The sequence below is a fragment of the Vanellus vanellus genome, assembly GCF_965231255.1.
Source record: "Vanellus vanellus genome assembly, chromosome: 5".
In the NCBI taxonomy this organism is placed as follows: Eukaryota; Metazoa; Chordata; class Aves; order Charadriiformes; family Charadriidae; genus Vanellus; species Vanellus vanellus.
Genome location: NC_138910.1, coordinates 65,024,772 through 65,051,757, shown reverse-complemented (window position 1 = coordinate 65,051,757; position 26,986 = coordinate 65,024,772). Strand labels below are relative to the sequence as shown.

General features: G+C 43.0%; 1 protein-coding gene and 1 long non-coding RNA gene across 5 annotated transcripts; one reads left to right on the top strand and one right to left on the bottom strand.

Moving 5' to 3' along the window:
- Positions 1-812: 812 nt before the first annotated feature.
- Positions 813-16,349, top strand: LMO4 (LIM domain only 4; the record flags this gene model as incomplete). 4 transcript variants are annotated; one of them, XM_082483778.1, is made up of 5 exons in its annotated part: positions 813-851; positions 1,726-1,879; positions 4,169-4,407; positions 11,286-11,382; positions 11,769-11,969. In XM_082483778.1, exons 3-5 carry the CDS (start codon positions 4,172-4,174, stop codon positions 11,967-11,969), a joined length of 534 nt encoding a protein of 177 aa, XP_082339904.1. In that variant the 5' UTR covers positions 813-851; positions 1,726-1,879; positions 4,169-4,171. The 4 variants fall into 4 exon arrangements, with proteins under 4 accessions (XP_082339904.1, XP_082339906.1, XP_082339903.1 ...); XM_082483780.1 differs by lacking the exon at positions 813-851 and adding an exon at positions 16,068-16,349 and having other exon boundaries at positions 1,571-1,879; positions 11,769-11,924; XM_082483777.1 differs by lacking the exon at positions 813-851 and having other exon boundaries at positions 1,571-1,879.
- Positions 5,340-25,887, bottom strand: LOC309672309. Its single transcript, XR_014269232.1, has 4 exons — positions 25,733-25,887; positions 23,791-23,872; positions 20,541-20,688; positions 5,340-5,587 (listed from the first exon to the last, which is right to left on the bottom strand). It is a non-coding gene; the product is annotated as an uncharacterized lncRNA (long non-coding RNA).
- Between the last annotated feature and the right edge of the window lie 1,099 nt (positions 25,888-26,986).

Below are 26,986 nucleotides of genomic sequence, written 5' to 3'. Positions count from 1 at the left end.
ATGTATAATTGACCTGAGTCTTTAGCCGCGGTTGGCTCGGTGAGGTGTGTTTGCGTGTGCGCCCCGTGTGAGACAACGCCAGGCAAGAGCCTAACCGGGCAGTTGGGCACATCCGTGCCGCTTGCAGGAGTAACTGTTCACAGGGATAACACCCGCTAATTATGCTACATTTATAGATACTTTTACTATTTCGAGGGTCTTTTTTAGCTATATGGTGTTGTACTTATCCAGTGTGCTATGCTTAGGCCTAAAAAGCTGCAGTTAATACGTGGTTTTTTTTTTTTTTTACCAATTTTAAGTGTCCCTACTGAATATTACTTCTGATTTGCTATCATCTTTGGGCTTCTTCCTCAGAAATGCAGTCGTCGTCGTCGTCTTAAACGACAAGCCATGCCGCTAACTGCCAGCCAGTTGCGGCAGTTTAACCCTTATAAGCCTTCACAGGGCGCTCATAACGGCGGGCCGCATCTGGGCGCGCGTTCCTCAGCACGGCTCCCCGACGGTTTCACCGGGGAAACGTGTAAAACTCGACGGTTGGACGCAGCCCCCTCTACCCGAGGGGCGAGCCGGGCACGTCCCCTCACGGCTTTCTCCCCCTCCCCCCAGCACGGGAACTCGAGTGCCGGCCCGACCTGAGGACAGGGGTGCGTGGCCGCAGGGGCAGGACGAGGCCACAAGCACCGGAGGAAAGCGGCGAGGATCCCGCTGCCGCCGGGCCGGGGCGGAGGCGCTGAGGGGAGGTGTGGCCCCGCGTCCGCGGGGCCGCACCTCCGCCCCGGCCCGGCGGGGCTGCGGAAGCGCCCAGGCACCCGGGAAAGGCTCTGACGGACGCCGCCGCCCGGACGGAGCGGGTCTGTTCCGGGGGGGGGGGGGGGGGGAGGCGGCCCCTCACCGCCAAGTTTCTCAACTGGTGGCCGGGAGAGGAACGGGGCGGGCGGCGCCCCAACGGCCGCCAGCGGCGCCCTATAACGGCCGCGGGCGCGCGCGCGCCCGCCTCTCTTCAACGCCCGGGAGGGCGGCCGCCGCTGCCCACCTGACTGCCTCCTTCCTCTCCATTCCCCTCCTCCTCCTCGCCCCCTCCCTTCCTCGCCTTTTTTTTTTTTTTTTTTTTTTTTTTTTTAATCCTCCCCTTTCACTCATTCCTTTGTCTTCTCGGGGATTGGCAGGTTTTATTATTCCGCCTGAACAAGCCGGGGGCGGATTGGCTGCGGCGGGCTGACGGCGGAGCCGAGCCGGAGTGTAGTTGGGATTCTGCTCTGTCAGTAACACATGTGTGAGGGGCAGCGGGGCGCAGACGGACAGACACACACACACACGCACACAGGGACACACGCTCAGGCAGGCAGAGGGGCCGCCTCCCGCCAGCGCCGCCGCCGCAGGATCCCCGGCAGCACCTCCGCGCCCGGCCCCTCACGAACTCGCCGGCGCTCGCCCTTTTCCTCTCTGAGGCGCTTCAGCGGGCCGCGGCCGGCCGGCTCCGCGCCGCGGGAGCCGCCACAGCCCAGAGAAGGGGGCGGAGGTGGGGGGGGGGCGGGGGGGGAAGCGGTACAAAGTGAAGCCACATTGCCAAACTTACCCGGCGATTGCAGCAGCGAGCGGCGGCGGCGCCCTGCGTGTGCAGCTCAGCGGCAGGGACTGAGCTCTGCAGCTCCCCTCCAGGGAAGCGGGAGCTGGAGGAAGGACCCGGGCAGGCGCCTCTCATAAGAAATATCTATATTTTTCCAGCCTGGGCTGCCCTTTGCCGGGCGGGGGGCTCCCTTCAGCGCTGCCGAAAGCCAGAGAGAGGGCGAGCGCTGTGTTTGTTTCTTTGCAAGGAGACCTCCTCAGGCACCCCGAGCGACGTTGCTCCCCGGCCTTTTGCAATATAGAGGGGAAGCAGGTAAGAAGTGCCGGTAATTACCCCTTATTTTCCAGCCTACGCGTGTGCGGTTGCGTGCCCGTGCCCCCGTCCCGCCGCCTGCCCGCCGCGGCGGAGGGGCGCGGAGCGGGGCGCCCGGGGCGGGGGGGGGGCGCGGGCCCCGGGCATTGTGGCGGCCCCCGCGTACAAAGCCTGGCGGCGGCAGCCGCCGCCACTCGGGGCGGCTTTCCTTGTCGCCCCCCCCCCCCCCCCCCTTTCCAGCTGCCGCCGGGAAAGGGCTCTCTGCCTGCCTCGGCTGTGAATGGAGGGGACGGGGGGTGGTGGTCGTGGTGGGCTGGGGCACCCGCTTCCCCCGTAGTAAACAGCGTTCTGAAACAGTGGCAGAAAAGATCAAAGTGAGCTCTCTATTTCTCTCCTTTCCAATTCCCTTCCTGCCCCCCACACGGTCTTTTGTTTCAATCCAGGAGAAATCCGGTGAATCACCTAATTAAAACCAAGACATGAATTAAGCATCCATTTTTGTACTACAAATTGCCAGCTCTCCGCTTGTCCCTCCCTTGGTCTCCATTAAAAAAAAAACACCAGAGACGCTGTTAAAGGGGGGGGGGGGGGGGGGGGTATTTTGCCTCTAGCTTCCAGCTCTGCTTTCTATTTCACTGACTCCTATCCCAGGACCTAAATTGCTTGGCTGTGTAATTACTAGAGTAAGCCTATTTAAGTTAAAAGCTTTTTCCCCCCCAACTCTAAATGAAACTTGATGAGGGCCCATCCTTAGTTATCAGGGGAGTCACTTTCTGGTCAGTCCTCTTGATTCATCTTTTTAGATTTAATCAGCATTAAGGTATTGCTTGTCCCTAAGAGCTTTAGCTTAATGGGGTTACTGGATGGTTTTCTCAGTGTAACGTTTCCCATTTTATATTTATATATATATTTGCCTTCGACAAAGACAGGCTAAGGTTGTGGCATAGAGTTTTTTTTCTTTCTCTTAAGAAATCCGAAGTGATTTAAAGCGCAGGGAAACGGTTTAAAGACTCGGAGCAGGAAATGCAGATTCATTTAGGCTGTAGCTGGAAACTGTAACAAAAGGCAATTCCTTGAACAAATGCATCAGAAATCAATTTACATAAAGGTATATGATGCGTTCGGATAAATGCAATGCTAATGGCTTTTAGAGTGGTTTTCTTTCCAAAGTCTCGGGGTTTTTGTTACAGCTTAATTGGTGCAGTTCTTCTGGTTTATTGTGCGGTCACTGGACATACCTCCAGGTATTCTTTCTGAGGAAACGTGTGTTTAAAATCGGCCTCAGTTCTCCTCCTGCCTGAGAGTTGGGCCACTGGCAAGAAAAGTTCGTCCTCGCTGCTCTGGAGGTATCGGTCTGAAGGTCCTTAGCAGATAGCCAGATGCCTCGGCATGAGCACATACGGCTTACAAAGGACAAAGACAAAACATGCTGCTTAATTGGCAGTAAATAACTTGATCTTTTTATAGTATAAGTGACTAGAGGAACACCGGGAGTTTATTGGACTCTGGATTGAAGGCAACAAATTAATCGGTTTAGAGTAAGCTTTATGAATTGATTCCTATATTATCTCTCGGTTGTCCTGCTTGCATAAAGCATTTATTAGAAAGTGAAAAATGCCCTTAGTAGCAGTTTTGGAGGCGACCAGAGTGACTCCAGCCGGAGCGGTGCACTTCATTATTCTGCTGCTTTCCTACGGCCGGTAAACTTTTTTTTTTTTTTTTGAGTAACAAAGCTTTAGCATTTAAACTGCTGATCAAGGGCAGATTAGCGAGACAAAAGTTGAGTATGTTTGTGTAGGAAGTTAACAGGCGTCCTAAAGTTCAATGATCTATTATTCGGGCCAGTGTCCTCAGTCTGGAGTGTTTTCTCTGGGTGTTTTTATGTCTCCAAAATACAACTAAAGAAAAAAAATAAAATCCCGAGGTCTGGGCGGCTGGTCCCGAGCCCCTTGTTACCGCCCCGAGCCCGCAGAGTCTCTCCTAGACTGAAAAACCAGTTTCACAACTCTTCTTTTTTTTTTTTTTTTTTTCCTCTCCACTCTTCACACACTTTTTTTTTTCATAAGCAAAACAAACCCCGGGACTGTTCCTGACTTGTGAGCTGCAGCTGCACCAGCCCGGAGCGGAGCGGGGCGGCGGGGCGCTCTGTCTCTGTCCCCCCCTCCCCACGCCCGTCCCTCCCCCGCCCGCTGCGGCCGTGTCCCCCCGGGCCGGCGCGGCGGTGTCCCCCGGGCGGCGGTGCGCGGTGCCGTGCCGCGCTGAGCCGCCCTCGCCCCTCTCTCCGCGCAGGCCATGGTGAACCCCGGCGGCAGCTCGCAGCCGCCCCCGGTGACGGCGGGCTCCCTCTCGTGGAAGAGGTGCGCCGGCTGCGGGGGGAAGATCGCCGACCGCTTCCTGCTCTACGCCATGGACAGCTACTGGCACAGCCGCTGCCTCAAGTGCTCCTGCTGCCAGGCCCAGCTGGGGGACATCGGCACCTCCTGCTACACCAAGAGCGGCATGATCCTCTGCAGAAACGACTACATCAGGTAAGGCGACGGCCGGGCTGGCGGGGACTGCTTTCTTCCATCCTCCCTGCCTCCCCCCCACCCCCGTTTATTTCTCGCGGTGGGTGCCCGCGGGGCCGAGGGGTGGGCTGGCTCAGGATCGCTCCTTCATTAGGAGTGGAGAGACGTGCGGGTGCGGAGACGGATGTTAGCGCCTAGCCCAGGGCGCAGTTGCGGCTGCCAAGTGGAGGGAAGAGTTGGGGAGGGGGGGGCGGAACGACGACTATAACTTTAAAGTGGTTTGTCAGCACAAAACAAGTCCTAACTAAAAATAAACAGCAATCAGAGAGGCTAAATTAATCTGCTTTGTTGTAGTGTTGAAGGAGAAGTGTGCATATCTGAACGGTAAATGTTAAAATCGTAGGGCTTAAATAAGGCTGTGGCAGAGGTGCTAAATAATGAAATGCCTGCCTTTAGTATCTGATTAATTATGATATTTACATAAGCACCTTTAAACTCCTTTGAGTGGAAACAGAATGACTCATTCTCTGTTCTCCTTGTGAAAGAGCTGATTAACCGTCAGTTGGAGGGCCACCGATTCTACTTGTAGCCAAAAACAGTGGTATAATGTTTGTCTTTGCGTATTAGGGAGAAGCTTTGAACCAACGTTTTTTTTTAACTTCCAGTATAGAAAATGCAGGGGACAGGAGAGGAGGGATATGCTCTTGCCCTTTATTTCTTCTCTATTTCTTTTTTGAAGTTGTTCACTCTAAATGTCACAGATTTGGGTAGGGGGAACTAAGCCTTATTAATCTCGCATCTGTTGGGGTACAGTAAGATTACGCAGAGTATCCCTTCCAACGAATTTCCAATATAATTAATAGAAAGAATTCATGAGGTCAGGTGCCCGTCCGATCTTTTCAGGTGAACTCAAGCTACTTAAACTCATTAATTTAAAAGGAGGCATTTTGAAGGATTACACATTTAATTTGAGTAAATGGTTTGATAGACTGATGCACATGAATGCTTCAAGGAGGTGTTCTATTTCAACATGCAGTAATTAAAAAAAACAACAAAAAAGCCCCATACCTTCCCAGCATAACAGAAATGCTTAGTTAAAACAAACTATGTTTTGTTTAAACACTTCTGGCTTCTCATTTACAGTAAATGTCAAGAGGTTTTTCTTCTCCATGATGGCCAAAAAGTTGCACTTTTTTTCTTTCTGGAAAAAAAAAAAATTAGCCACAAAATGTCACAAGTTTGCTTATGTTGTAAAACTTGACTTCTATTTGAGAAGATGAGGACTGTACTAAATGTGTCCATATGCATGGAGACCTCCTTAGTCCGAAAGGTCAGAGTTAAGACTTGGTTGCTCTGATAGTGCAGCCTCTGTCCTGATACATGGCTGCATCTCTGGTCAGTTAGGTAGATGAAATGCAGCACACAGTATCTTTGAGGAATCGGAGCCTGAGCTTTGCTAGTTTTGAGGGTATTTTTATAGAGAAGTGCTAGAAAATCTGCGCATGGCGGGGGTTTAATGGTGCTTTTCGGTCATCATCCTAAGCAACAAGCCTAAGCCTGGCAGAATTGTAATTAAATAGAGCAGAACGGTGTTAGGGAAAGAGTCTCGTTTGAAGTGGAAAAATTGACACTACTGTTAAGATGCACCAAATAGTACAGATTCATGACTCGACCAACCCCATCAAACAAACCCTCATGTCTGATTACTACTAATTAAAAAGAGAAGATGCGTCCACTGTATCCCAGAGGCAAGTTCAGGCAAGCTTATCGCAGTCCTCTGGTTTTGTGTTGCCAAAAATTAATACTCGTTTATTTTAATGTAGGCGATTATGAATAGGATGCTTTATCAGATGAGGGGTTTGAATTGATCTCCTTGTTCTATCGCCTGACTTCTCTTTAGATCTGTGTAATTTGACTTGCAAAAATAACTCTGACAGATGCTTGCTGAAACTTGAACTGGACACCGTACACTCAAGGTGGGGTAGGACGGCCTGGCCCTGCCAGGGCTGACTTAACTTTAAGCTTTTCCGCTGGAAATGGACTTTGCAGGCTCGGGTCGCGCTGGCATGAGCGAGGCCCTCGCCCTTTTCTCGCTTGAAATGGCCTCATTTGGTTGTGGAGGCGATGCCACCCATTTGGCAGCGAGTCTCTCCGGTTCCCTTCTGCCACCCCCCACCCCCCCCCTTAATTTTCTGTGGGGCTTTTGCGGCGGCTCATTCCCTTCCCCGGGCAAGAGCCATGGGCACAGTTCTTAATCGGAGACTTAAGCAGGGGCATGCTAGACCCGACTAACAAAATGAGAAGGAGGATTGATCAGCCCGGCAGGCGCCAGGTGAAAGGGACCCGACTCCTCCGGGCCAAGACCACGGGGTCATTTATTAATGAGCTTTTTTAACCGTCTGTGGTTGTATGTGTTGTTTTTGTTGTTGTTTAAACAACGCAACACTCCCCCCCCCCAACCCGACAACAAATTAGCCGTAGAGCTACAGCAGCAGCTTCCATTGAAAGACGAGGTTCCTGGGAAAAGGGAGGGAGGCGAAACCCCCAGTCCCGTCCCCTCCCTCCCCACGGCGAGCAGCGCGCCGGCGGGGAGGGGAGCGGAGCGCAGCCCTCCCAACCTTAAGATGCCAGATAAAGCAGCAGCGTGGCAGCGAATCCGCACAATTAAAAGCTTTAATTAGTGTCTCCTCCATTTTCTCTTAGTTCTGATAGGTTTTATCTAATGAGATCTGGTCCCTGGCTTAGATCTGCTCGGAATGACGTGTCCGAAATGAATGAGAGCCGCGTCGCAAACAAAACATTTAATTAACAAAATTGGCCTCTAAGAGCGAGCAGGGAGTGGTGGGGAAGGGGAAGAGGGGGGAGGCTGCCCGGGCGCCTCTTAAAGGGGCAGCGCCCGCGGCCCCTCCCCTCCTCTCCCCGGGCGCCCGCGCCGCGCGGCGTGGGCGCAGCCCGCCCGGCCCCTCACGCGGGTGTGCGTGGGGCCGCGCCGGACCCGGCCGCGGGGCGCCTCGCCCGCCCGCAGCCGCAGTGTGCGCCGCGCCGGGGAGGGGAGGGGGCCGCCAGGCAGCGAGTTCATTTCCCTGGCAATCAGCGGCAAGCTGCTATATTCAGGGAATGCTGTCCCTTTAATTGAACAGGCTAGGTAATTAAATGGCACTTTTCCAATAGGACGTGCTAGGTAAATCTAATAGTTGGTTATTTAATATCACTTTGAAGTCTGCCCACTCAAGCACAATGACAGCACAGGAGCATGTGAACTATTAGCTAGGAAAAAAAAAACACCAGGATCTCAAAAATTAATTAAATCGCATGCAATTTAGGGGGAACGTTTATCTTGATTTGTCATAACAGAATTAATTCAAGGCCTCCAATTCACTTGGGGGCAGATCTGTTACTCTGAATTAACCAAGCGTAATTTGGCTGTTTTTTTTTTTTTTTTTTTTCCTTCCCCTTCTCTAATGCAGCACTTGCCATTATGCACAGCCCCCCTTTTAAGTATCAATAGCTTCTGGTGCTTTTAAGGTGCTTGGTCTCTAGTTATTCTGAAGTACCTTTAATGGACTTGGCTCCAGGCGTAATTTCTGTGTTGCCTTTCTTTGTTACATTTAATATAGCTGGTGCGGAATTTAGATTAAATATAGGGAATGTACAGAAACACCAATCGCTTCTGGATCAGTAGGTCTGGATGAGCATTTCTCTTTGCGAGGGCTTGGATATGTATTCGTGGGCACAAATGTGCGTCGTGTTGTGCAAGAATGGGAGTGCTTAAATCTGTCTCCACAATTTGGGAAACAACTGGAACCTTATTTTGTTAGTATAAGTTGCTAAAGATGTGTTTCTGCTGATAGTGAATTTTGAGCAGTGAGACGGGAAACCGGGCTGAAAAGATTTCTTATTGCCTTCATTCCCACGCTTGTGAAAGTTCTGGAGAAAAAAAAAAAAAAAAAAAAAAAAACCCAAACCAAAAAAACAAACCAGCAAACCCACCCCAGGAGCATTTGTGTGTTTGGGGGTGTGGGGAATGCTGTGTTGGAACCACACAGTAGTTAATTTAAGGTGGCTCAGTAAAACGCTGCTAAGCGTAGAAGAGCTGCCTTGTCCGTATAGGGAACCTCTTGATGTTTGTGATTGATTGCATTGCCCAAATGTTGAAATATTAATGACCTTCTTGGACTGAGGACCCAAAGAGGAAACTGAAACCAATTCTGTCATCACAATTAAAGAGTCCCCTGGCTTTAATTAGCCTGACCTGGGGTATCTCTACCCATTGCTGCAGTTAAAGAGAAAAGAGCCCATTAAAGTCCAGTCTGAGACCGATAGCTACTTAATTGAGCACCTAAAGCCTCAAGCCTTTTAAATCAAATACTGTCCTGGACAGTCCCCCTGGTTAGATAATTAGCTCTCCAGCCTCTCAGAAACCATGTGAAACAACTTTTTCAGTAAAGAATAGTTACTGTGGAAGACTTCCTTTACTGGTAAGGAGGAATAAATTTTTTTTTAAAAGATAAAACCTTTTTCCTGTTAATGGTATTACAGAACAAACCCATTCATAACAGTACAGAAGGGAAAATAAGCTTAATTTTCCTGGTAAATAATACAAAGCAATACTTTGCAAGTAATTTTAGGAATTTTAGCAGAAGATTCGGCTGAAGTGACTTCCCAGAACAGAACTGTTCTGGGAACAGGCTTAGGGAAGACCTAAGGTGTGTGGAAAGCCTCTGGATTGGTTTGACTCCATTTATTAGAATTCAGACGTTCAAGGTGTACGACCACTTCTAGTCAGAGAGAATTTTATAACAAATGAATGCTTAATGAAGACAAGTAGCGTAATGAGATCAGTATTCTGAATGCTGTGTTTTCAGTTGGGTGGTGCAATTGTACGGGGGGTTGCGAGAGCCGCACACCGGGTTCAGATTCTCCCAAATAAGTAACGTTGTCTGTTCATCTGCAGGACTTTGCCTTTCTGCCTCTGCTCTACCCAGTGATGCCTTCCTGGCCACCCCCTTACCCTAGATTTTTGTATCTTTGCTGTAGAAATCTAACAGTGTCTTGCTGCCTCCTCTTGCAGTGCTTCCCCTGCACCTCTTGTATGTGCCAACTTCGTTACTAGTAACAATGGAGGAACAAAAATGCATATCGTAAAGCTTTGGAAGTAATCTCAATACATCATGTAACTACTCTGAACTGGTCCTGATTTAGAAGATGCCCTAATAATGGCCCCTTAGTTTCCTGACAGTTTAGTCCCTTTGGCTGGAGGTCCTGACAATGTATTAGTTCAGCTTTCCCTTTGTAACCACTGTGATTCTGCAAGAACGTGTCAATGTGTCGTGGATCTCAGACTAATTAGTTTTGAAATGGAGTTTTGATTGAACTCTTCAAATCGATGCTGCTGCAAAATTTGTTTCTCAGCTTCCTATTAAAAGCCATCTTAAGGGGCAGTTTTACTACTCTCTCTGTCGTTCAGTCGATACATTTAATAACAACTTACAGGCTATTTTCAATAAAGTGGCGACAGCAAATTAGTAGTTTGAACATGACAAGCCTCCTCTGCAAGCTCAGATTCTGAAAATTCAAAGCAATTATTTTTATACAGAGGCACACTGCAATCATTCAGATTACGGGTATTCTGTTGTAATGCGTCTCCTAGGTTGACACAAACAGAATTTTATGACTTTATTTGGACAGGAAGGAGATGCAAATATTAATATTTATTATGACACCAATACGTTAATTTGTAAATCCTATTACTATGTTTTACATTGTGCAGAAAAGTGGGTCTGTGACCCTGCCAGCTAGTTCGGTTTCCTTTTTTACTGTGAAATGATTGTGGTAGTCTTTATAAATACTTGTGTATATTAGAGACGCATGCAAAAGCAAATAAAGGTTTTCTAATTCTAGCTAACACAGTCTGTAAAAGTAGAACTCAATAATCATTATTGTATTATATTTTGAATCGATGCGTTGTGCCTTTAAATGGATTTGAAGAATTATGTATATATTTTTCTTCACCACTCTTCTGCCTATTTTCCCCCTCCCCCCACTGCGTGTGCCCCCCCCCCCCCCCCCCCCCCAATGGCAGATGTTGTGGTCTCATTTGATTGCATAGGAAAACTGCAGTGATACAGCAAACACCCAGAGAGATATGATGACAAATGGGTCCAGATCCCGGTAAATTACTTTCTGCTCAAATCGAAATTTCATTCAGTTTGTTGCTAGCAGAGATGAAGTAATCTAAATTGTGGACTCAGGAGCAGATAGAGGGAAGTTGGAGCAAGCATTTCATTATCAAGAGAGAGAGAAGGTTAGGATGAAAGAGATGAGCAGAGGCAAATCTAAAGTGTTGACACCATGATTGAAAAGGTTAACCCATACACATTATATATCAACCTGGATAGCAGAGAGTTTCTAATGGAAACTCTGCACTGATGGAGGTTTACTGGAGTTTCAATACACTGAGCATGATGTCTTCTTAGATATACAATCAAATCCTCTTAACCCTTTTGATGACTCATATCTCAAGATATGATTAAAGTACAAAAGAGTTCTTCATATAATTTCAAGGACACAATGCATTTAAACTCCAGTCATGAATTGTATCTTTTTTTTTTATGATGAACCCAGTAATCTGATAAAATGTGTGTAGTACAAAATTGTTTGTGTTTCTAGAGGTGTAAGTCAATATTTCTGATTAAATCCTGCGTAACCACATCCAAGGTAGGGTGAAGCTACCAGTCAGTACACAAAAATATACTTTTTTATTTTATGACACGTAAGCGAGTTGGAAGATGGGGGTCAGAAGTCTAAAATAGTTGTGTAATAAACCATTGCAGTGATGCGCAAAAATGCTTAGAGCCTCCTGTGTATTAAATTATTCATGATCATCACCTCTGTTTCAGGTTATTTGGAAATAGTGGCGCTTGCAGTGCCTGTGGACAGTCCATTCCTGCTAGTGAGCTGGTCATGAGGGCACAGGGCAACGTCTATCATCTTAAGGTGAGGGTTTTCTTTCTATGTGGTTTTGGTTTGGGGTTGTTTGTTTTTTTTTTTTTACTAAAAAGCTGGTTAGTACTGCCCTGCTTCTTTAGTATAAAAATCTGCATCATCTTATGAATGAAATGCAAAGCAATAACTAGAAATATGAGTATATATTATAATGTTTCCCTTAGTGTGTAGCTTTGTTCCCTCATAATCGGTAAAACTATGCTTGAGTTATGTACTGCATAGTCCCAACAGGTACGACTAATGCCATATTTGGCGATACTAGAAACCAAGCAGCTCCATATCTCAACTGGACTTGCAGTCTCTGAAGTGTAATTTTCAAACCTGCAGCATACTTAATTTGTGCTGTGGTTTCACTTGCTGTCTCTTTCCTTTTTCAGTGTTTTACATGCTCTACCTGCCGGAATCGCCTGGTCCCTGGAGATCGGTTTCACTACATCAATGGCAGTTTATTTTGTGAACATGATAGACCTACAGCTCTCATCAATGGCCATTTGAATTCACTTCAGAGTAATCCACTACTGCCAGACCAGAAGGTGAATACTCAACAATTACTAATAAGCTTTATTAGAGCTAAATGAAGATCAATTTTTTTTCTTTCTAATAGTGGACATTCCCCACCCCTGCAAGGAGACCTTTAAGTAGCTGAATTTCCCTTAAATAACTTAGGCATAGGGTATGGGGAGAAAATACTAACGTTTTAAATATGACGTATAGGGTGAGTCAGTTTATTTTGGTTTGGGCATGTGCATCTGTACAGCTGTTGAACTCCTTATGTACAAAGCGAAATGGAGAGCATACGGTAATATAAACTCTTAACAAAGAGAAGTATTTTATTTTATAATCTTGAAATTAAGGGCTACAAGAGAGCAGGTTTCTGTGGGAGGAAAATTAGATCCTTTAATATGGAAATAAATGTCTTGTGAAGAGAATGTTCCTGAACTAAACCAATGTATTTCACTTTAATATTAAGGTTATAGTTGAGGAAGCATGCTGGGGTACTCATTCAGAAGTATTTTCTTGTCTGTTTTGTATGTCAGAACTCAGATTTAAAAACCAAAGTGCTATTTTCTTATCGCTCCGTAACACTAATAGCTCAACTAGAGATTGTATATCTCTGTGGTTGATAGCTCTTGGTTCCTAGCTAAATGAGTAAATAATGACTGTACAAATCATGTAGAGAAGAAGAGAAAAAAAATTCTGATCAACAGTTGTCCTGTAACTCTGAAACTAGATAGTTTTAGATCTATTTTAATCTCCTTAATAAGTCCTAAAGCTATGCAAGTGAGTGCATTTTGATAACTGCTGTGCCTAATTTGTAACAATTACTGTCAACCTTGAGTTAAGAGACTGTTCATTCCACCCTGGTCCAGAAAAGAGTGAATGTATGACTCTTGCACATAATTTTATTCACATCATATTTCATACTGATTATGTATTGATGACATTGATTCATTTACTCTTTACAGCGCCACTTGCATGGATATTAAATCTTATTGACCACAGATGAATTTTAATTTCAGATTGGTGATAGATTTTTCCATCAGCTCTGATAGTATATTTGACTTTTTCATCATTAACCCAGGCAATCACACAGCACTGAGTTATTGCAATGAAACAAAAAGTGCACACTTCAGTTGGTAATTCTTTATAGATTTACAATAGGAACTTCATTAATGTCTGTGGGGATCACAAAAAATAACATTTATCTGCAAATAGGAATTTGGAAGATTAAAAAAAAGTCTGGGACAAATGCTAGGTTGATCTGTTCTGTAACATACAGAACATTTTTCAGTGCTTTTACTTCGTGGAGAAGTATGTCCAAGAAAACACAAACTGGGATTTAATTTCCATGATTTTTTTGTTGTTGTTGTGTTGCTACATTTAAATATCTGTGTTTGCTTTTTTTTCTGTGCATAAATTTACTGATTAATTTTAAGTATTCTTTCAAGTCTTATACAGTGACTATAATTACATCAAAATAAAACATGGACCTCTTATTTACTTATTTTGTCAATCAAGGTGATGAGAGTTGAGTACAAAAGTCCTATATAGTTAGGCAGAACAAAGATAATTAAGATTGGAGGAGAATGTGCAGCCCCTTCTCAAGGAAGTACAAATACAGTTAAAGATTCATAGATTTATACTGTTGTGAATTTTAATGAAACAAATCTGTAATATAGACTGGCTAGCAGTGAATCTGTTAAATGAATATTTGTAGGTATCCCATTTCAAAATATAGGTAAAACCATTCATCTTTATACACCGCAGTAAAAGGTTTACCATTCTGAGAGAGTGGTTTATCCACTTGTCCTCTAGGAATGTAAAGTTTAATGTAACTTCAAATAGGTGTCTAAATTGTCATTTAGTTTTATCAGTTTCTTACTATGCCGTCGCAAAACATAAAAATGATCTAGTTGCAATAAAAGCAGTAGACATGATGAGGAACATAGAACATGGAAAAGAGAAGTAAAATTGGACTGGGCTTGCAGAGCTCACGACTGTAGACGCCTGGTAGAAGCTAAAAGCGGATAAAATAGCGAGAACAGGTTTTTATTAGTTCCTGTCACCAACTATTAACTGCATTGCTACAGTCAACAATGAGGCAGATGAAGAGGTATTAGTGAGAAGACTGGGGGAGAAATCATAGTTTGGGGGTTTCTTTTCTTGATAATATAATCTCTCTAGAAAATGGTGTAAGTTCTCCTACCAGTTTTCAAAGGGGAATTGCGGAGCACCTGAACTCCAGAAAACTGAAATATAGCTGAGGAGACAAGTAGATAATTCATAGATTTGTCAGGGTTCTGGAGTTTTGGAAGCTACAGGGGCAGGTGCCAAAAGCGTTGTGTTTAGTATGTTGGCTTTTTTAACGGTCTAAAGATGTTTACTTCAGAGATGCTTTCCAGAAAGCTGTGTGTTTTAGGGGCTGCTAATTAAAAATGTTCTTCCACTATGACAGATTTGGCTGTTAACAGATACTCTTTATTAAACATTAAAGATCAATCGGTCTCCAGGTTATTCTACCACTAGAGATCATAGACACAGCAGAATATTCACAGGGTTTTTTATTAAACTGAAGAGATTGAGACATACTCCCCGCATTAAAACACACTTTTGTTGCGTATGTGAAGGTGGCAGTTATGAAGTCCCTGTTGTCTTAATTATAGTTTATGGGTTAATAGCTATTGGTGATTGGTGCAGGCAGAAAGGGTTGCATGACCTAACTTTGTTTAAAAACTTGCTTTCTTTTCTACGGAGGCAAATGCAGTGATGTTGGCTATTCCTGCCTTTTGGCTTCCTGAGGCAATTCACACATGTAAACTATAACTGCCCATCACTTGCTCAGTAGTTTGAAAAAACCCCTGTTTTGGCTAAACTCAGTACTGCTTGCCTGCAGAATGCAAACTCCTAGTTTGTGCCGTTTCATTTGAAGGGGCTGTATTGTCAAGAATTCTCTATCCCCTTTTTGGTAGTGGTAGTATTCCTGGAGTATTTCTTGTTTGCAACGGTATTACCACCTACTAAAAGTGTAAATTTTCCACCGGCTGGCAATGTTCGTAGCAAACACTTGTCTTCAGCTTCTATACTTTTAAATAAAGTATGAGTTAGATTACGTCTCTTGGAGAAGATCTTAAAAATCTTCTAGTTTACATATCACTCAACAATTCCCTTGTAGTTACATAATTGGTGTTGTCTGTGTCCATAGTAGAAGATACTTGATGCTCATTTATTAAATATGCTTGCTGGCTGCTCCCTAATCTTTGTTCTGGACAGACAAATTACCTTTCTCACACTGAGCTTCAGCTCTGGGGAATTAAACCTCCAAGCCTCTACTACTTTAATTAGCTTGAAAGTGGGGGGTTGCAGTTACTAATAGACCTCAGGCTTTTAGTAACTTAGAGAAAGGGTGAAAAAAAGAACTTCCTGGGAAGCGCAAAATGTCATTTAAAAACCATAAAAATCTAATATATATTATTTCATTTTGGTAATTGCAAACAGATTGTATTTGAAGACTATGGATGATCATTTCTGTTTTATCCATGAAAGTTTAGATTTTTATTGAGTTAGACACTTTTAATTATCACAATTCATTAACACCAGTGTGAAAGCACATGTTTGACTTCATATATTAAAATGTTTATGTAACATTAACTAACACACCAGATGAGGAATTTTAAATGGGGGGGAAAAATCCTGAAATATCTATATTTAGCTCTTGTGCAATGCAGCATATTAACCCAAGTTGCCTTGGGAGGATATTGGCTGTACTTCTTATTTGCTTTACACACTATTTCTTCCAATTATAAGATCATATTACTGGCTTCTTCAAAGGCATGGCATAATGTTTCTTCCCTTTCAAAAGGGGCCCAGAAAAACCACCTTATTCACTGTACCATTTGTTACCAGAAAGTACACTTATTTATTGTTGTCGTTTTTTTTTTTTTTTTGTCTGCTCTTTTTCATAGTGAAACTGCAGAAAATGTTTGCTTTTTGCTATTTGAAGTTGAAACATTAGCAGTATGAATGGATAGTGTAGAAAGCCTTAATCAAGTCACAGTTGGAAAGTAATCTAATAAAAAAGAGATTAGTGTATAAGGAAAAGACAAAAGCAGTCATGTTGTAGTTTCCTATCTCAAATTTAGTATTCTAGCTAAGATACCCATTTTTATTTCTTACAGGTCTGCTAAAAGGTCAGAGTAATGCAGAATGCGTGCCTTCATCTCAAATTTTGTTCATCACAGATGGATCCCATGTCTCCAAGTAGACAAGTCACCTTTGTAGCTAGCATCAATGCCAGCTCCATACCATTGCACCTTCTTTATTCTTGATTGCCCTTCCCACATTTATTGGTGTATTAAAATGACTGAATATGAACATTAAGGACTCCATGAACCTGGGCTAATGGGAGACTGTAGAGAAAATGAAAAAAGATCCACCGGAGGACATCTTGGGGTGGGGGTGGGGGGGGAAGGAGGGCGGGTGGGGAAGATGACTAATGAAGCTAATTAAAAGAAGCATTGAAATCTGCTTTCTACCCTCATTAACAATTAGCAGGGCACTGGCCAGTTTGTACCCTGTGTTTTACCTTAACAACATTCTATTTGCTCTTTGTATATTTAAGTGTTGTAAGGAAATGTGTTTCAATCAAACTGAACATGAGATAAAGATGTGGCTTTTGTGATACTCTATCACAAACACTTTTATTGTATCTCTGTAAAATACAATGTATGTATGCATGTAAGTGTTTTTGTCCTAATGTTGCTACTTCCCATGGCAAAAAAAAAAAAAAAAAGAAAAAAAAAGTCAGGCTCATAGCAGCTACTGTGTAGAAATTTTCACCTACTTCTAATTTGCTGAATGAAGAAAAATCTTTTATTTGTGATATTTTCAGAGACATTTGCTCTAGTATGGTGTATTTAAATAATAAAAAAGTAAAACAAACAACAGTGAATTGAGTATGGGTTTTAGAAGTTCTGCTTTTTTTTTTTTTTTTTTTCAAAACTGCATTATTCTGAAACTATATTTTACGTAGTCATTACGTTAATTGTCAATTATTTTTAAAAGTAGCTTTTTGGTTTGGATGGGTTTTTTGTCAGTAAAGAATCTGCTAAACTACTTAACAGTGTTACTTTTGGCAAGGATACAGAGCACTACGTCAAAATGATCTTTATTTTTCATTAAGATTCTTAACTCTGGTAACAGCAAGTATATTATAATTCGTATTGCAGTGAATTCTGGTACGCATATAGGTATTGTGGTCTCTTTCTATCCAGTTCCTTTCTGCAGAATCATCTGTGTTAACAGTGTGCATGTGTCTGCGAGTGTGCAAGCATGTGAGTGTATGTACGTACCATAAGAGGTCAAAGAGCAATAAAATAAAAAATAAAAAAAAAAAAAAAAAACAAAAAAAAAACCCAAAAAACCAAAAGGCCTGTACTGCATGCTGAGCACTAGAATTGGGTATTCATAAAAAGGAATACAGTAGCTATTCTGATCTGAACAACGTAAAGTTGTGTTTGCAGTGGTAAGAGACTAACTTTTCCACGCTGATAATCTTAAGGAAAGAAAACCATGTTTTCTGGGCTATTTCTGAGAACTAACTGATCTCAAATATGATCTGTTCTCTGAAAGCAAACAAACAAAAACCACCCTGCCCGCCCTCCTCCCCCTTCCCCCCTCTTCCCCCCCCAAAGAAACAACACCTCCTCTTAAGCTTAGCGAGGGAGCGACTTCATTAGGTTTCCCCATCAGCTGCTCTGTGGTAGAGCTGTGCAGAATAATTTTGAGAAAAAAATTCTGACTTTTCAGGTTTGTAGCAAGAATACTAACATGAATCTATGGCTGTGCACTGTATGCCTTCAGTCAGGAAACCGCAAGCACCTAGAATGTGCCTCTGCTGCAATTAATAACAAATCAATATTAACAACTACTCTGCTTTTATAGGAGACTAATAGAGTCGAAATGCATCCTGATTATGTTTTCTTTTTTAGTTCTGTTTTTGAGAAGGTGTTCCCTGTTCAGCGTGCTCGGTTACGAAGTGAGCTTGACTTATTTTTGTTGGTGATGCTGATACGCAAAATGCTGATTTATAGATTTGTCTGGCTAAACAACCAACAGCAGATTTTATTTTTTTCAGATTCTACTTCTTGACCTCTAGTGTATTGGAGGTCTGCTGAATTTCTTCTTCTAACACTTCAGTGCTTGGGAAAAAATAGGACTGTCGCAGAGAAGCGAAAATGTCATAATGTAAAGTATCAGACAGTAAAGACAAAAGAATACTTGCATAACATATAAAGCAATAAAATGACTGAAGCTATGTATGACTTTAATTAAACGCACTTAAATATTTTTTTAAATAAGTTTCTAAGCTTTTTGATCTGGCATTAAAGTCTTTAGGTAAAGTCCTGCAAATTGTGCTGCTTCAATATCTTTGAAAGACACTTGATGTCATATGAATACAGAATTCAAGTATTAGTGAGACTGTAGACATCTTTTTATATTCTTTCAGTATAAGCACTCAAGGTACAGTGTTTAAATCTAACATGTACAGATTTTTGGTTGTCCAATATAACCCTGAAGTGCTAAGAAGATAGCTAATAACTCCTAGTAAGTAATGTAGTATAGCATTTAGTGATGTAGAGGTTGAAGTTCATTAACAGCTTTAAATAAACTATTATATGACTCGTTTGTAAAGCACAGCTACCTATTTAATAGCTTACTTTAAAAGCATTTCTTAAGTTGCAGACCTATAAGATTACAAATGTCACTCATGTTAGCATAATCCACATGCAAGTGATGAAGCCTTTGCTTTGATGTGCTAAATTGGAGGAGGACTAATGGAGCTATGAATATACAATAGAACATATTTAAGTAATATTCTTGCTTTAGGTAAAATACTTTCTTGAAACCAGAGGCATTTCAGACAATAAAGCAGGCTCTAATGGGGACAGTAGGTGTGGATAGAAGGAAACACTTAGATTTGTCCTTATGTGAAAAATGACTTTTTTAGGAGATGCGTAAGGACGAACATGTACTTGTTCACCTTTATCACATGCATTTGCTACGCTGAGGCTGAAATACACCGTCTGCGTTTAGTGCTGCTGAAAAGTCATACAAATAATCATTCAGTAAGAGCTTCCCTCACTTTCAAAAATGAATGCTGTTAAAAAAAAAAATCAAAGGAAATATTACTAATCTGAAATCATCCTTGTGAACCTGGATAAAATGCTCTGTCTATACTGCATCTAAACGTCTCAATCATATAAATTGTCACTCTTATTAATGAAACAATTTTGTAAAAAGATTGCCCTCTAAATGGGTTTAATGTTTTTACCTATCCAGCTGTCTAGTTACGAGATTTACGCATCCTGGCAGGCAGTGGGACATTAAGCCTTTCCAAACCAAATTCTGTTTGCAACAAGATACGGTCTTTTCAGTCCTACATGATTTATGTTTAAATATTTTAACAGGTTATGCAGTATCTTATGAAATAGAAAATGAGAATGTCTTACTAAAATGAAGCCTATGAAATTAAGTCGCATCTTTAGAATATTAACCATCCTGACTTTGTCTCCCTTTTTCCCTGTTAGTTAACAGTGATAAAATTTGCATCATCTAATTTTAGGGCAAATACTTAAAAAAAAAAAAAAAAAAAAAAGCCTAAACCACATGCTGGCATAGTATGACTTGCTATCAAGTACCGTCAGGCATTTCAAAGGATCATTTTAATTTAAATTTTTTATCCAATTCTTTGGCTGGAAGTTATATGTCAAGCGTGAGGCTTTTTGCAAGGATCTACGTTCTGAACAGCTCTATTAAAAAAACAAATAAAATTGAGATCGGAACATTTATGTATATATATTTTTTTAAGTATTCGATTTCTTCAGTGTGAAATCATGAGTTCCAGGTCTGATTTCACTGCCTGAGCCTCCTCTACATGAAGTAGCAGATAACCATTGTTGCTGCTTCTTACTTTTAGTACCAGGTGTATGCCTATTGTCAGTCCGGCTAAGCCACAGAAGAGCTTACTGCAATTAAATAGCAATTTGTTTCTATGAAACTGCAATTAAAGTATTACTGATCAGCCATTTTAGATTGGCAGCGCTTTCACTGCATGTTAAACGGTGAGGAGCTCTCGATTTATTTCTGCAGAGTCTGAGCTGTGAGTAACAGTGAAGTGTAACATGCTCACCTATGTCCCTTGTCAAGTTGAAAGTATGAGTCCTTCGTGAAGCACTCTGATCTCATCACGAACATGCTGAGAGCAATGACAAGTCAGGGCTGATCTCTGTAAGTTGAACTTGCAACTTACAGGACCTGAAGTTATTACTGTTTTTCTGTTCCTGTATAAGCAGGGATGTGTACGCTTCCTACAGGGGATGTTTTCAACTTCAGATTGATTCTGTTGAGAATGGACTGCAAGTTGTGGGCCGCAAGCCAATAACGTACTGCAGGTCCTGACTTGTTAGAGTTGTGTAAACAGGGCTACTATATCTCCTTAATCACAACTAATAAAAGGCTAGAAGAAAGCAATCAATTACCTTATAAGTTGTTGGGTTTTTTTAATAAAACGCAGAAGTTTATCTGACACGGCTATTATTTTCACACTTGTTCAATAGATGAGACAGTTTAAAGCAATCCGATCGGCTTACCTGTGTGTGCCCGGGGTTTGCTGGCGACTGTTCGCCTGTGACATTCCTGGGAAGCCACAGCGCTCCTGCCCCCGAGCCCGGCAGAACCCGCCAGCCACCGCCTTGAGTCCCCTGCCAAGCTTGTAGCCATTCGTGGTTGACTTGAAATCTGAAATGTAAATTTTTGGTGCAAATTAAAAACTTGTTTGTAAGAGCTCAAAGAGGAATTAACTTTGTAGTGGTAATTATATTTCTTAATTATCACCATATTTTAACAAAGTCTGAGACATGTTAACTTTAGTTCCTGCATTTTTACACAGTGGAGGCTGTAGACATCCTCCTTCCTTTGCCAGAGGGGATGACATCACACCTGTGGCATGCATGAGATAAGCACTGCTTCATTTAGAAACAGGTTCGCATCTCTCAGAGCTGTTCCTTGCGGGGTGAAGTGGTTTGGGTCCTTGTCCCGGAGTGTGACCCATCGGGGTAAATGAGTGCTGCTGAGCAAACTGCTGTGTCAGGTGGCAAACGGGTGCCACGAGCGCCCTCGTGCCCAGTGTGTGCCGGCTCTGAGCCCCTGGCAAATGGCGGGTAAAATGCCTGTGCTTAAACCTCAGTGAAAATGGCCTGGCTGACAGTCAGTAATTCAGTCGCCCACAGTAGATTGGTCATATGTCTGAGCCCAAGGCCTGAAAAAGGTCCTGTTTATGGGAAACAGACGGGACTGTGTTGAGGATTTTTTTTTCCCCTCCTCTGTGGGTATTTTTTAACAAGTTGCGTGCTGATGTTGTGTTTCTTTTAATAGTAGTTCTAGCATTCTGTTCACAAAAATGTTTTTGGTGTGCAGGAGGCTACAGTTCAAGGGGGAGGCAATAGGATCCAAGACAGTAGCCAGGGATGTATGCCATAGTCCTGTCTGGTGGCTCACGTTGCTTTTTTGCCCCTGCTCGCCTCTAGCTTGTCCACTGAAGGGCAAGCAAGGGCTTGGCACCACAAGGGCTGGAGGTTTTTTGTCTTTTTTTTTTTTTTTTTTAAACAAGGCCTCTCACTGGCACTGTATTAAAAGTAATAAATTGCAGAATTTTAGTGACTGGAAAGGCATGGACAGGCTGTACCACGATGTGTTCAGCCAGGTCAGAAAAGATGTAAAGTCCAGTGACTTAAACAAGAGGTGTCCCTGTAATAGGGAGCTGCTTGAGGAATGCTGGGGGGGGGCTCGAGCCTCTGAGGGGCCAGTCCTGAAAAGGGCCTGGGCTTCCAAACAGCAAAGCACGCACACCCTGGAAGGACGGAAATTTTAATAGGTGCTAATTTGAAAAAATTGAGCTTAAAGCTCTCATACTCACCGTTCTAATACAGGCCTTGTAGACCATTGTGCCATTTTGTTCCCATGTGTAATACCACTCTTACATTTTTGTAATAATTTTATCTGTTTAAATCTGGTCCCTGCTACAGTAGATGTTCATCTTAGCTTACAAATGCTAGGCCTGAAAACTGATTTTTTTTTAATGATTAAAAATGTTTTAAAAAAATATTTTGCTTTTTATGATTTTTTTTATTCACTGCTACTTATTTAACTTTAAAAAAACCTCACAAACCAAAATAAAAGAACCTCAACAATTTTGTTGAAACAGTCATACAAACCATAGCATTAAGCCCAAAACTAAGCCTGATACATTCTTTCCCCAAGGGATTTTTTTTTTTTTTTTTAGAGAGAGCACTATAGTGGCAAGAAAATAGACATTTTGAAAAGAGTTATTTCTTCTGGTAGGGTCCCGGACCCAGCGAACAGACCCATGAGGGAGGGAGCCGTGCTGCGGAGCACAGTGAGGTTGGCAGCGCGAAAGGAGCCCCCGCAGACAGAGCCTGCCCCAGTGCCTTTCTCCAGAGCAGTGAACTGCGAGTGGGCCCCTCTGGTGCTCCTCATGTTCTTTCCTCTCAAGGGAGTGGTGGCTGTGGGGCAAGCCGGAGCTCTCCGTGTGCAGCCAGGTTCCTCTGCAGCTAAACCAGCCGATGTTTCTTTCTCACATTGTTGGACTATGCTGTTAATTACATTTTGAAATATCCATATACTTTTCCTCTTAGGGGATCTTACAAGCAAGCTTTTCGCTAACAACTTCTGTGGTTCACCATAACCTCTCAGAATAATCATCGGTTCCATTGAACTTATGCCAGTTGTTTTGTTAAACTAAATTGAGAGAACAGGGCCTAGATTCATTCTCGAAAGGCAAAAGATTGCCCTGTGATTTGGGGAAATCTTGATTGCTTGCAGAAGAATAAATGAACAAGGCAGATATTAACTTTACACCTGACTTCAATTTCTTTGAGCAGTGGAGAAATGTCCAGTAGGAGGAAAAAAAATCCATCTAAAACTCACGCCAGCTATTAATAGGCTAATTTTATTGTGCTGTAAAATCATCAGCTGCTTATAGAAAACAAAGGGGCAATGAATGCAGTGTTTGTCTTTTATGCTTAGAAAAAAACCTTAAGATCAAACAGCCCCTAAAGACTGAGCTGATATGCATCCCACTTACATATTTTTGGATATCCTCTGATATTCATTCCACTGATGTATTTGATAGGTAATTATATCAGCCATATCAAGATGCTGATACCAAATAGTGGAAGACTTCAGTGTTTTGCCATAAAGCTTATACCCCTTGTTACTGAACTCTCATCAGACTTGGGATCTGCAGCAATCATTTGAAAGCTTTACTTGGTATTTTTGTGCTTATGCCACATTTAAAAATTATTATTCTTGCTTCATCAGTTAGTCTTTTTAGCTGGCTTGGAAAAAAAAATCATATTGCAAATGAGCTACTATTCTTATTTGTTGTTTTAAGAAGGGTAAGCACTGAAGTATTCAAATGGAACAGATTATACCTTTAATTACATCCAAACAGGATGCTGAGCTGATTTTTCTATTTTCCGTTTAATTGCTATAGTTCAAAAAGATATTGCAAATTTGTAGATGAATTATTTAAGCATAGCCTTCTGGCCTCTGTGTTTACGAGAGAGACCAAAAGGGAAAAAAAAAAAAAAGAAAAGAAAAAAGAATTTAAAGGGGAAAATTGCCACTTCTTTCTTTAAGAAAGAAGTTTGAATAAAACATCTTGGGGGAGAAGTTTTAGCTGGATAGATATTGTATGCTTTCTGGGAGCAACTTGGGACTCCATGGGATTTGTTTGTATCCCACCAACCACGCTGGGTCCCTCACTCCTGAGGTACCCCCTCAGTGCTGTGGGTAGCAAAGTGCTGTTTATTCTCTAACCTGCTCGTCGGTGAGCGCGTTGCTTCACGGATGTGATCCCAACCAGCCACCCTTTTTGTGCATGGGCTTGATCTCTGTTCTCCTACATACAAAATGAGAATAATGAAAGCAAACACAGTTCATCACTTCTTAAACTAAATATATTTCCATTTTGTTTGCATGTGCGTGTGTATATATCATTCACCATATATATTTAGAATATGTACTATGACATTACAGCCAGTGATAAATCCTACTCACTTACTATATGTGTTATTTGCTGCAACATTAAGCTCAGTAAGAATTTTATATGTAACTTGTACCAAAACTAAATATATTGTGGAATTGATGCACAGTTGTAAACAGGAGCATAACTTCCCACTTTAACAAAGTCAAAGGTGGCAGCTTGTGTGGCAATTCTTTTGTAAACAATTGCAGACTTTCCAAAGAATAAGCCAGTTAATCATATTTTTAATGAATTTTTTAAAAAATAGGATTCTTGGGGGAACTTCCCCCCACCACACCAACAAAAAAAAGAAACCTAAAGCTTGTACTGTACTAAGAAATGCCGTGTGTGAAAAAAATGGATTGTTCTGGGCTCAAGTCTTTTGCTCCCCCCACCTTCTTTTTTTTCCTCCTACTGAACTTGCCTGTGTATTTTTTTATAGCTCTACTGTGAATTCAAAGAAGGATGACACTGGCACAATCTATTTAATTTTTTTTTTTTTTGGTGGATTATCTTATTTCATTATTTTCAATAGTGCTAAGTATGTGCTACCCACTTAGAGAGCTGATGCCGTGCATAGCAAAGCTCGAGATGTCCTCTTAAATAGGCAAAGCTTATGCAGGGCCGTGACACAAGCAGGTTTTAAACACTAGCAGCGTTGGCAGCTTTCAAGGGCTGATATGATACAGCCTTGCCGACACATAACAGGTAATACGGAGAGATTCAGGGAGAAACTGCACTAGCTGGAGTAAGAGTGGTACACAACTTTTATTGATGAAGTTCAGGGGCAAGAGGCACTGGGGGCAGCTGCATTAATCCCGTAATAACTTGAAATATAATCAGTACATTGCTGCAGGGATGGCTAGGAAGGGAGGGAGGTGGAGGTGTCAGGGTTTAAGTTCACAGGCTTTCCCAGTTCATTAAAAAGTGAATCAATCAGAGAAACAGGTTGGCTTTTCAAAGGGCTGGCAGTTGCGAACGGGCTTCGGACGTTGGGAGGCACGCAGATGGTGTGCCCGTCCTCGTGCGGAGGTTGCTGGAGCTCAGCAGCCATCCGTTTGAGGAGACGGCTGTGTTTTACCCTGCTCAAGCTAGTAAAATGTGTTATAATGTGCTAGGGGAGATTCTGGCTGGATTTTGAGAACTTAAAAGCTAGGCAGTGTTGGTGCTGTGGGCCATAGAAAGGTGACGCTGATAGATGTTTATAAAGGGAAAAGAAGTTGTGTTTTGTAATTTCTAGAGTGGTGGTTTAACCAGCAGGCAAACAGGCAGAAGGAGTCTGCCTACAGGACCCGTCTTTGTAGGCAGCTGGTATAGTAATTAGCTCATTACTATTAATTTTTGCCATCCCTGGCCTGATCAGTGACGTATTTAAAAAAACCCAAACAAGTGGATTTCATATATCTGGATCTGGCGTTTCCTACGTCCTTTTGATGAAGCTGATGCATATACACAGACCAGGGAACATCCTCAGAGAGGGAGCTTACTCACACCCACAGGCACTAGGAGGTTTAGGACAGAATGCCCTATATTTAAATAGGACTCATGACTTTTTAATTACTGCACAGTACAACAGGGCTCAGTGAGAACACATGGTTGTCCAAACTGGTGTGCTGTGATTGCTCACCAGCAGTATGGGAGCATATTTAATCACTGGTCTGTAGTTCACATGAGAATGAGTACCCACCACAGGCACAGGTAGGAACACTGACAGACAGACGATATTTCCATACGAACCTCAGCCCGGTGTTGAGAAGATGGTATCAGAAGAGCCACGTCGTATGGATGACTGATACAGGCTGAAAAACATCCATGTTAGAAGGCAGCAGTGCCAGTGTGACCTGATAGCTCCTTAGGAGGAAGAGTGTCCCTTCGTGGACATCTTTTCTGGAATGCACATCCAAATCTTGATCAGCCTCCGACCAGCTCATCCCTTGCCCCTTGCATGGATCCTGCTGTGCTTGCAGCAGGCCAGAGACTGCCCTCAGGTTAATTAATAGTTCCACTGATTGCTGGAGGAGCTGTGGAAAGGGGGAAAGACATACTTTGTCAGTATTAGAGTTGAGAGGCAGGCTCTTTTTTTGCCAACATTTGCTTTTAAATACTTTTTGCTTTCTCAGATGTTTATAATAATATGAAAAACCCAATGTACCTACTATTCTGCCGATCTTCAAGGCAAATATTTGGCAAGGGCATATTTTAATCCCACCTGCCCGACGTCACTGCACATTACTTTGGGCTAGCAAAAGCCTTCTTTGAATACGCTTGGCCACAGTCTGAACCCCTCCACATCTCTACAAAGTGGTTTAAAGCACAAACCAGGTTGGCTCCACACCTCCTTTCTTGCATTCATAGGTCTTTCCAAGGACTACCCCTGAGCTACAGCCCAAGGCCCGTCAGTAGAAAGCACACCTTCCGGTTTAGTTTCCTAATTTCTTGTTTAGTGTCAGTTTCAACCACCTCCCCCAAATTATGATTTTTCTAAACGTTAACTTTCTCTTCCGCTCTCCTTCACCCCAACCTCCAGCCCAGCCTTGCTCGTGTATCAGTCTGCTCCGAGGACTTGTGTTCAAACGGATTCAGCGGAAATGCTAACGTGGCTGGGAGCTGGCACTCACGCGGGGCTTGGGGCAGCTCGTAGAGCCCTGACCTGTTTTTACTGAATCAGTTCCAGTTCAGCAGAAGTGGGTCAGACTACCTTCAGCCACGTCAATCCAGAGCTTCACAAGAACTTGCCACTTTGGCAAAGTGGAAATTAAATCAGCTGGAGGATAACCTCAGAAAAGCAGAGATGTCACCGGCATGTCCTTCGCACCACAAACACCCCCTGCTACAAACATCACAGCTCCTCACGCCTTCAGCACAGCTTCGCGGGTGGGGAAGGGGTGGGAAGAAGTGCCGGAGGAAGGGCGGTGCAGCTCACCTGTACATCCTGGCTCCTCGGTGTCCTGGCCAGCAAGAGCAAGCACACCCAGCACTGGGAGGGAGGAC